Below are 10,577 nucleotides of genomic sequence, written 5' to 3'. Positions count from 1 at the left end.
CTCCCCCCCCTCCCCCTCCCCCTCCCCTCCTCCCCCTCCCCTCCCCCCTCCCCCCCCCCCCCCTCCCCCCTCCCCCTCCCCCCTCCCCCTCCCCCCCCCCCTCCCCCTCCCCCCCCCTCCCCCTCCCCTCCTCCCCTCCCTCTCCCCTCTCCCCTCCCCTCCCCTCCCCCTCCCCTCCCCTCCTCCCCCGCAGCGCCCCGCTCCGTTGCGGCGGCCGCAGAGCAGAGGGGCGCATGCGCGTGAGTGGCTCCGTTCCCCTCCCCGGCGGGTCGATAGGCGCATGCTGGGCGGGGGCGGGGGCGGGGGCGGGGGCGGGGGCGGGGGGGGGAAGGCGGCGGCGGTTGCGTTCCCCTCTGCCTTCCCTTGGCGCATGCGCACGGCGCGGCCTTGGAAACAGCCAGAAGGGGCGGGGCAGGAATGCGTTGCTGCAGGCACGCCCGGCGCTGGGGGCGGGGCCGGGGTCAGCTGACTCGGGAGGCTGGAGCGGGGTGAGGGCTAGCGGCGGCCGTCGGGGCGGTAACGGTAGTGGCGGCGGCGGCGGTGGCCCGGCGAGGCGGAAGGCGGGGTCTCGGCCCGAGGGAAGCGCTATGGCGACCACCGTCACCACTCAGCGGGGCCCGGTGAGTGCTGCCGGGGGAGGGTCAGCCTCAGGGGCCTCTGGAGGCCGTCTCCGGTCCGCGGTCGCCGCTGCGCCGCGTTGGGCTGGCTTGGACCCTTCTGCGCTTCGGCTGCTGGGCCGTCCGTCCCCCCCCCCCCCCCCCCCCCCCCCAGACCCCCCGCCTCCGCCCGGCTCCTGCCAGTGGGCCTCGGCGGGAGGGTGACTCGCCTCTCGTCTCCCTCCCCTCGCTCGCGGCCCGAGGCAGAGGGGGGAGAGGAGAGGAGAGGTTTCTCCTTCTCCGGACTGCCGTGATAAGGGCGGGGGGAAGGGAAGGGGAAAGGCTGCCTCTTCTCCTGCCTCTCCGCCTTGCGAAGAGGCTTTGGGAAAGGGGAGGGGAAAGTCCTTCCTGTCTGCGTGCAGGGCTTGGAGGGACTGTTCTGCCCGTGCTTTCTCGAAGGGCCTTCCAAAGGAGGGAGCGGCTTAACTAAAGCGAAGATTCTTCCCCTTCGAAGCGGAGGAGAGCTTTCTGTGTGCGTGGTTCGGCTGGCAGACTCAGGGAGCTGTCTCTGGAATTGCCACCTGGAAGCTGGAACGTGAAGCGTGCTGAAAGACGCGTTCAGTGGTAGTGTGTAGGCGTGTGTGTTGGGGAGGAGCTGAGCAGTCTTAAAACCAATTTAACAGTCTTCTAGGAAGGAGTTAGTGTTGATAGCTTATTGGGAATGAGTTGTTATCGAGTTTTGCCCTGGAATAATCTTGCCCCACACCGGGGTGTTCTACTGCGTGGTGTATAACTGCGGTATAGCATCAGCTCTCCATCGATGTCCTGTTCCTGTCTGGGAGGATCTGGTAGTAATTAACGGTACGATGTTGCTCTGCAGATGAAGTAAGACTTTCTTAATCAATTTAAACTGCTGCATTTTATTTCCTACAAATAGCTACTTTTGTGTGTGTGTGTGTCTGTGCAGTCTTGATGAAAGACCAGAGGAATGAATTATTAAACTGCTAATTTTGAAAAACTGCATCGCTGTTTGTTTTTATTTCATGACAGTAATATTATACGATCATCAACTTAGTTCCTTACAGTGCCTTATTTGCTGGTCCTTAAGAATAGATTCCGTCTACAAAGGATTGTGATGATGGTTCTGTTGTTGGAATAAAAGTTTTAAGTGGAGAATTAAGGTAAAAAAAAGAATTAAGTTTTTTGTTTTCTCTTGATGGTATCATGAAAAGACAGTGACTGCTCTTCTGGTTGAATCTGCGGTGAATTAGGTAGTTGCTATCCCCAAAGGCTTGGTGTTTGAGAGTTGATGGTATGATTGCATGCAAACAGAATTCTGTTGATATGTAACAGGTTTTATTCAAAACAGCTCAAAATAATTTAAATGCCTGAAAAATAGTCAGAGTTTGTTTAAAAGTAACTTCACTTCTAGTTGTTGGTTAGTTTGTGTTTGGAGAAGGCTGGGGAGATTGAGGGAATTGATGTGGGAGTAGGGATGGGAGGAACTGGTAACAAGCTAAGTGGTTTGGCTAAAGCTGAACAGTAGGCCTGATTGCAGTCCTGACTTGTGGAGAGATGAAACTGTGCAGGTATTTTATCTCTGAAATGGAGCGGCATTTCTTTTTGAGAGAATTTTTGCTTGCCTGTTGTGCTAAACACCTTGTTGGTATTGAGTGGAGTACTTTCAATATCTGCTTGTTTTAGATTGGTGAAATCCTCTTCTTGGGCTGAGGCAAGATTTTGGTGAGAACCTTCTTGGACATGGCTATAATCTTGCAGATATTTGAATATTGTAACTGCCTAGTCTTTCTTAAATGTTTTAAAGGAACTGCTTCTCAATGCTTAGAATGTTATTCTTCTAGATGTCTTATTTTAGAATTACCCAGATACTCCTATATAATCTCTTGGCAATCTTTTGTTCCTTAAAAATTATTTAAGCCTGACAAATAAAAAGGTGTATGATGATTTATTTATTTTGTACAATTTTGGCTTTCTGGTTTTTGGTTTGGTGGTTTGTTTTTAGTTTTTTTCTTATGAGTTCCTAACACTGTTGTGCATGCTTTTCTTCCTTGTCTTAACCACTTTACAGATTTTAATGTTTTCAAATGAATGAATAAATTATGCAATGTTAAGCTGCCATTCACAGGTGAGGATGTTGGTATGGTATATGCCAACCTTTCTTAATTCTCTCTAGAGTGGAAGGTACAATTCTACTTGTTTCTATATATACAACTGCATTACAAACGAATAGCCACTAAATGGTGCTAAAGGATTGGGAAACATTTTCTCTTTAGTGCTGCAGAGAACAGTTCCTGTCTCTGTTTGAACAGGCAAGAAAATATTCAAGGTTGTTTCATGCAGGTGAGAAAATTAAGTATGTTACTATACTGTTGCTAGTCTTGTTCTTACACCTGTGCTTTCTAGTTTATGATGATGCTTATTTGGTGAGTAATTAAAATTTCTGATTGCTGTTTAGTTTTTCAGATGAAACAGAACTGGAATTCATCCTGTCTGTTACTGGTAAATATTCTGCTAGATTATAGATTTCTCTGGCTGTTTTCAGGTTGTTATGGAATTAGTGTGTTTTCACATTTTGTGATTTTTTTTTTTTTTTTGAGAACAAACCAACTTTGACATCTAAACTATTGCTGAATATATAAGGGCTGCTAAATGATATCTTTTCCAAGTGAGTGGTATTAATAAACAGTTTGATCAGGCTTCAAGTTAAGTCTGAGACACTGAAACCTCTTCTGATTCTTTAGCTAACCAAGCAAACCCAAAATTCATATCAATGATTATTCATCATGCTGGCAAATATGTCAAGTCCTCAAAAATTACATCAAGTACCAAGCTAGTACTGCTTAGATTTCTGCTTCTGATTTCCATAATAATGACTACTACGATGACTGGAAATCTTCTAACGGGTAGGGTATATTTATGATTACTTCTCTCTTCTTGTCCTAATACTGTCCTTCAACTGCTTAAGTCTTGTTGTTTCTGATTTTACTTGAAGTTTTGTCTTGACACTCTTAAACTGGGTATCTTTTCCTGAACGAAAGTGACAAAGAAGCAATTCCTGTTTGTATTGTCCAGTATTGATATGTTATGCTGTCACACGAGCAATTTTGAATACAAAGTCCTATCACCAAAATAATTGGTTGATAATTCTGAGTATAATTGAGTATTTTATTAGGTTTTTTGTTTCTTAATAAAATGTGGATATATGTAATATTAAAATCCTGATCTATGAAGGTGGAAATTTCATAAAGACACATTGTTGCAATCAATTTAGGTTTCAGATTTGTTTAAAAGGTTGAGGGAGTAAGATGTCATTGAGTGTTTCTAAGCAACATGTGAATTAATTTTTAAGTGCTGTAATCTGATCTCTGGAGCATGCTCTTTTGATGGAAAATGTTGAGGGCAGCATTGGTAATGCTTTGAAGTTCTTACTCTCTAACAGGTAAGAGAAGTACCTTGAGCCACTAAGTGGCTTCTTTTCCATTGTATCCAATGGTATTTTCTTTTAACCAAAACTTGGAGGAAAGAAAGATCTGTACTAGTATGTCTAGTGGTAGAGTAGAAAAAAATCAGAAGTCTGTTCCTAGAATTGATGGCAATTATCCTTCTCCTTAATGCTAATCCCAATGTGAATTCATGGGTTTCCTTATTTTGAACTGTTTCTATGGCTTTTCCTGATGTTATTCCTCTGTTAAATTGAGTGTGGACCCAATCCACGTAGCTCAAATATGCTATAAATTCTTCTTGGATTTGAGATTTCTATGGACACTCATTCTATCTCTAATTTTTAACTCACGTTTATATACAACAGTTCCCGCCATACTTAGCAGGAATTCAAATTATTGTTTTAGTGAAGAAGGGAATCTTTTTTGATTGTAATCAGATGGTTAGTGTCGACTTCTGCTGTAAAATCAAATTTTTTTTCCTTTATTAACAGTTTTGCTTTTTCACTGTGGAATGTATTTTGCAAATATTTAAATATTAGTGTCTTGCACAACTTTTAGGTCTGCTGGGAAAATCCAGAGGCAGTAGCTCGTGGCAAAATACTTAGTCAAGACTAAATAAAGGGGGTGTACTTGGAAAGGGAAAATACTATTAAGGTGATGACTGTAGAATCTTTGTGATTCTTTCCAGGTGGACATGTGGAAGTAACGAAAGTAACAAAGTAGTTGGGTAATTTCTGGCAACAGGAAAAAATCATAAGAACAAGAGAAGAAATGTCTGGTACCTTTCAGTCCATGACACTTTTCTATTTTGGTGACATTAAAAAAACCCTCCCCCCTCCAAAGAAAAACAAAAAAACCAGCAAAAATCTCCAAATGTAATAAACTTAATTGCTGTTATATTTTTTCCTTTGTCCATTCCTAAACTGAAATTCTGAAGTATAGCCATTGACTATAGTTCTACAGGAATTTAATGGGAGATGTGTCATGCTATAATGTGAGCTCTGTAGAATCATACAACAATTCAGGTTAGAAGGGATGTCAGGAGGCCATGTAGTCCAACCTCTTGCTAAAAACATGGTCAATTTTTAATTCAGACAAAGTTGCTCAGGCCTTTGTCCAGCATGATCTTCAAAACCTTTAAGGTGAGAGTTTTTGCAGTCTTCCTGGGCAATTTGTTCCTATCTGTGGTTGTCCTTGGGGTGAAATTATTTTTTCCCCTCCATATTTCATGTCAAACCTCCCCTGTTTGTTTGACAACTGAGGTCTTCTTTCTTCTTGCCTTGCATCTCAGAAGAGAACCTTGCTTTGTTTTCTTGATGACCTCTTCATAGATACTGGAAAGCTGCTACAAGGTGCATCCTGAGTTTCCTCTACTCTTAAATCTTCAGCCTCTTCTCACAAGTCTTATGCGACAGCCCTTTTCGTGGACCATCTTGGTGGATCTTTGCTGGGCTCACTCAAGTTTATAATTTTTCATGTACCGCTGGTCCCCAAACAGGTTGCAGTATTCCAGATGTGGTCTAATGAGTGCCAAGTAAAGGGAAACAATCGCTTTCCTCAGCCTACTAGCTAGGCTTTTGTTCATCCAGTGTACTATGCCGATAGGCTTCATTGTTGCGGGAGTGCTCTGCTTGTTCATATTTAGCTTGCTGTCCACCAGGACCTGCGTGTTTTTTCTCTGTAGTGCAGCAGTGCTGCCAGTTGTTCTCTAGTCTGTACCGCTGGCAGGGATTTTTCTGTCCAAAGTGCAGGACTTTGCACTTGTTGAATTTCATGAGATTCCTGCCAGTGAATTCTTCTGTCTCTCTGGTTATAGGTCCTGTCCTCAAGTATACCAGCCATTCTCCCCTAAATTTGGTGTCATCCTCAAAAGTGGTAAGCATATGTTTCTGTCTCCACCTCTGATAAGGAGAAATATTAGACACATAAGTTAGTCTCAGTACAGACCCCTCAGAAATGTTGCTTTTAACTAACCTCCAGTGTCATTAACTACTGAACTTCAACTTCTGAGCTCAGTGACCCAGCCAGTTTTTCATCCATCTGGTGGCCTGCCCATTTTGATTGTAATGACCCAGCTTTGATACCTACTGCTCTCTCCTTATTCACAGATTCTCATAATTTTATTGTAGAAGGCAGTTGGGCTCGTTAGGCTTTCTTTTTCTTTTTAAAGCCTTGGTAAAGGCTGGCTATTCCTAGTCCTTGTGTTTTCCTTTGTGCGTCTAGAAGTCGTTTCCAGAAGGACTTGCTCTATGAATTTCTTAGCAACCAAAGTGAAGCTGACCTGCCTGTGGTTCCTCAGGTCATCCTTCTTGTTTTCTTGAAAGCTGGGTGTTGGAGCGGCGGAGGAATGCACATAAGTCGACCCAATATGAGTGATAGAAGTGATTCAACTTTATTTGCACGGATAGCTCATATTTATACAGTTTGCGATAATTATGCCTACTAGTCCTAATATGATTGGTACATTGCTAATGTTTATTCATTACTAAAACACACCCACTTGTGGTTGGCAGCTACGCGTGTTCAGTAACTTTCTCATGAGAACTTCTTCAACAGTTACTTGTGAAGTTATGCCAAGGTCACACCGTCCCTGTCTTTCTCCTGATAACAGCGAGACCAGCTGTTGTTTTTCTCCCAATATCAGTAAAGCCAGCTATTTTCAGCCAAGGCCTAGTCTTGTTGCTCAAACTGACATTCTTTCACACAGAACTCTGCTCGCACAACTTTTCCACAGGCCCATGTCCTTTTTCAGCAAGCCACTTCCCAACAGCTGGGTATGAGATTTGTCTTTTCTCCAGTTATAGGGGACTTCCTCTAATATGCATGACCTTTCAAAGATGATGAAGAGTAGCCTTGAAAAAATATCAGCTAGCTCTTTCTTTCCAGGACCTCTGGATGCATGCTATCTGGTCCCAATTTTTTCTTTAGTGTGCAAAACATAGAATAACAGTTCAACATTCTCATTCACTCACTCTTTTTTAAAAACAGTAAAACCATTTAAAGGAGAAGAGTTAGAACTTTTTTGGCAGCTAGGTGTTTAAAGCTCTTTAACGTGAAACTTATTTGAAAGCTAGTATCAGAGTTTCTTGGTAATTGCTAGTGTGGAAACTTTAGGGTTCCCTGAATGTATTACGTCTGGGCTTAGGGTTTTGTAAGTCAGGGCATTTGTGGTGGTTCTTGGCTCTGCATTCCCTTTCCCTCCCTTCTGTAGGTACCAGTACTCACATGATCAGTTAGTGAGGTAAGGATCCTGATGACTTTCTTCCCTTTACCTCCAACCCTTCTTTCATTTTCTTCTGATCAGTCCTCTGCACTAGTGTACTTTTACAGTTGCCTTGGCACCTTTTAATGTTGCACAAGAAAGTGGGGTGAAAAGAAATGGGAAGGTGACTGAGGCAGCCCAGTCCTAAATTAGCTGGAATAGCTGTAGAACATCACGCTGCCTTTAATTTGAAGAAGTTAAGATGCAACTTTTATACATGTAGTGTTTCACTTTGAAGATCCTCGAAACTAGCTCTTAGGTGGTTTTAGCAGATAAGAAGGGCAATATTGTTTCTAGATAATTCATATATTTGATATGCAATGCTGTCAGTAAAGTTTATTAGGAAGTAATTACAAGGCAGGCTTATTTTTTTTGAATGCCTGCTCAGCATTTGTCTTCCGAATTGTATGTCTATCATAGCACTGTCTTGCTTGAAAAGAGAGTTCTAGTAAAATTCAAATGTTAAATGGAATTAATTTTTTGTTCTACAGTTAATGGCAGAGCGGCTTTGAATTTCGCATTCTTCCTTAGATGTTGTTATAGTAGAGGGAAGTGCATTTGTTTTAAAGTGGGTGTTGAGTAGGATCAGTGATACAAGCTTGTCATTTATGTTCTCCTTGCTTTAAAAACAAAGGCTGTGGTTGAACTCTGGTTATGTAACTTTGTATTTTTGATTTGGGTTTGGAGGTGACAATTGCCTGCCTGCTTTTAAATGCTTTGAGGAAGACATAAATTAGCCTGTTTTCTTTACAGATAAAAAGATTGCACATTACTGATTTGTCTCCATCAATATGGAATCAACTGATAATTAGCATAAGAACTTACGGAGTGGTGTATTTTCCTCAATAAGCATCTCTCCTAGATATTTTACTGAATATATCACAAGGACCTGTGTACCAGATGTCGGAGCTGAACGTTTAAGGTGGGAGTGTACGCATCTCCTGTTCTCCACTCTTCCATTTGGAGGGGTTTACCACTCGGATCTTTTGAGAATGTAGTTACACTAGCTGTTTTCAGTTCCTGTGTATGTCTGCTCTTCGAGGATAAGAATGTAGCTTTGTGTGAGATAACTGAATGACCTAAAATCAGCTTAGAAGCTGTAAGAAAACTTTGGTCTCCCTTACAGATTTTGTTTGTCCCTTTTGGACCTCAGTACAGAGACTAGTTTATGCATTTCATTTTGAGGCAGTGTTTGGGTGATTTATAATAGCTTTCACTTTTTAAATTTTATTTTTAGACTTGTGTTGTGAATTAATCAAGCTTTCCAATGTCCATGTTAAGATGGTGGAGACAAAATATGCTATCCTGGTTTCTGAGAAGTTGACAGAGGGAGCTTGCATATGTGGGAATGTATTTGCAGGGCTTCAGCCGCCACTTCTGACTATGGGAAATCTTTCTGATGTCTATTCTTAGGGATGCTAATAATAACAGATTTGAAACTTCCTGGAGGTGAAGGGTTGGAGGGGACCTGCTGTGTTGTAAATGCCTTTGCCTTGCTAATTCTGGTGCCATTTCAAATCTTTCCTAAACGGATTATGTTTTATTTTAAAGCTAACTCCTTTTTTATAACATGTATTCTAATAAGAAGATCTGTTTAATTTCCAGCCTAACTTAAATAAGCTTTCTTTAATATTAGCACTATCTTTTAGCTTAGTCTTCTCACTTTCTGCCCCCATTTTTCCCCCCACTTTTTAAAACTTAAGCTACTTAGGATCTTAATTGTAAATTTTTAAGATGCTTGTAAGCAAAACTGATTCCCCTTTCCCTTCCTCCCAATAGCCTAGCAGCAGGCATTCAGTACTTCCTCCTTAGCTTTTTTGATAAACTTCCTTTCTGCCATGTAACACCTAATGTTGCCAGGATCCTGAGGCTCTGAGATAGCAATAGTCACACAAAATGTGATTTGGCAAGAGCTCCAATTTCTATCTCTAAGATGTAATCTTGACATGCAAGTGCTGTCTAATCTTCAAAAGCTATGTCCTAGAGGCCTGTTAACTTCTTAAATTATGTTCTGTAGGCATGCAGCTGTCAGATATACAATTGAGTAATCTTGCCTGTGATTGCAGCATAAGAATTTGCACTGTCTTCTGTCTTGATGCAGTGGACAGTTCTGTATTAAATATGTAAGCAACTCTATAGACAACAGAAATGTAAAGCTTAATTACAAATTTTATATGCCACTTTATTTGCCTTTTAAAATTTATTATTACAGTATGCTTGTTATTTTAATGTGATGATCTCTCTAATGAGTTATTTATAATGTTCACTGAACATTTAAAACCTGGAAACAACTTGAGTTGTTGAATTGACAGTAATAGAATAGACAAGTAATAGGTAGAAACTTTCCTTTCTTTTACTGCAAAGCTAACAGGAAATACATGGTACCTGCTGATTCATATTGGCATGTGTGATGGAGTGCCTGTAGTATTTTTTTGTCATGGTTCTTTCTTGTGATAGACCAGATTTTTAATTTCTCCATTATTGTTTTGAGTATGGTGCAATTTTGTCCCCAAATTGTTCCCAAGGTTAGTTGCCCACCAGCTGTATTTAATAATGGAAAAGCATTAGGGCATCTGTGTTATGTTGAAGAATTCTTAGTTATGTTGAAGGATTTGGTTCATAGGAAACATGGACTTTATGATCTGTCTTGAAGGTGAATGTGCAAATGACCCTTTCAAATGAAAGCAGTGTGCTGTGTCTTGTCACAGGGATGATTGGATGTGACATGAGTGGTGAATATGTGAAAGAGCTGGGTGCTATCAGATGTCATATGTGAATGGGATGTAAAACTGGGTAGCTCTGACTTTTGCATGGATTAGTAAAATGTTTAGTTGCAGAGCAGCCTTGGCTCTGTATGTCCTACTTTTCTTCAGAGGCTTACATTGGAAATTAGTGGGTTTGGAAGTGAGTATGAGAACATTCCTTACGTGAGTTTGCAGTTTTGTCATTTAATTAGTTCTTTGTTCATTCTGCCAAAACTAGACTAAGTTCTGCTGAATGTTTTTGCTAAGCTTTTCTTTGATTTATATTCTTCTCTCTTTTTCATTATAAAAGTGGAAGACTTAAGTTTTGGTTTTTTTCTTTTTCTTTTCTTTTTTAAGGTATATGTTGGTGAGCTTCCTCAAGATTTTCTTCGCATTACCCCAACCCAGCAGCAACAGCAAATCCAGCTGGATGCCCAGGCAGCTCAGCAGCTACAGTATGGAGGACCAATGGGTACAGTAGGCAGACTCAGCATTACTGTAGTACAGGTAT

General features: G+C 41.6%; 1 protein-coding gene across 5 annotated transcripts in view; it reads left to right on the top strand.

The window, feature by feature from the left end:
- Positions 1-463: 463 nt before the first annotated feature.
- Positions 464-10,577, top strand: part of TOLLIP (toll interacting protein) — a 30,527-nt gene continuing 20,413 nt past the window's right edge. The window contains exons 1-2 of one of the 5 annotated variants that reach the window (XM_049820777.1): positions 464-620; positions 10,424-10,573. In XM_049820777.1, coding sequence (XP_049676734.1) covers positions 588-620; positions 10,424-10,573 — 183 coding nt within the window. In that variant the 5' untranslated portion in view covers positions 464-587. Of the gene's footprint in view, positions 621-5,568; positions 5,936-10,423; positions 10,574-10,577 lie in introns of those variants that run through there. The other 4 variants (XM_049820778.1, XM_049820779.1, XM_049820776.1 and 1 more) reach the window with 4 other exon arrangements.

Source organism: Accipiter gentilis, chromosome 17 (genome assembly GCF_929443795.1).
Source record: "Accipiter gentilis chromosome 17, bAccGen1.1, whole genome shotgun sequence".
NCBI classification, from domain to species: Eukaryota; Metazoa; Chordata; class Aves; order Accipitriformes; family Accipitridae; genus Astur; species Astur gentilis.
The sequence above is the reverse complement of the archived record's forward strand: the minus strand, read 5'-3'. Positions and strand labels throughout refer to the sequence as shown.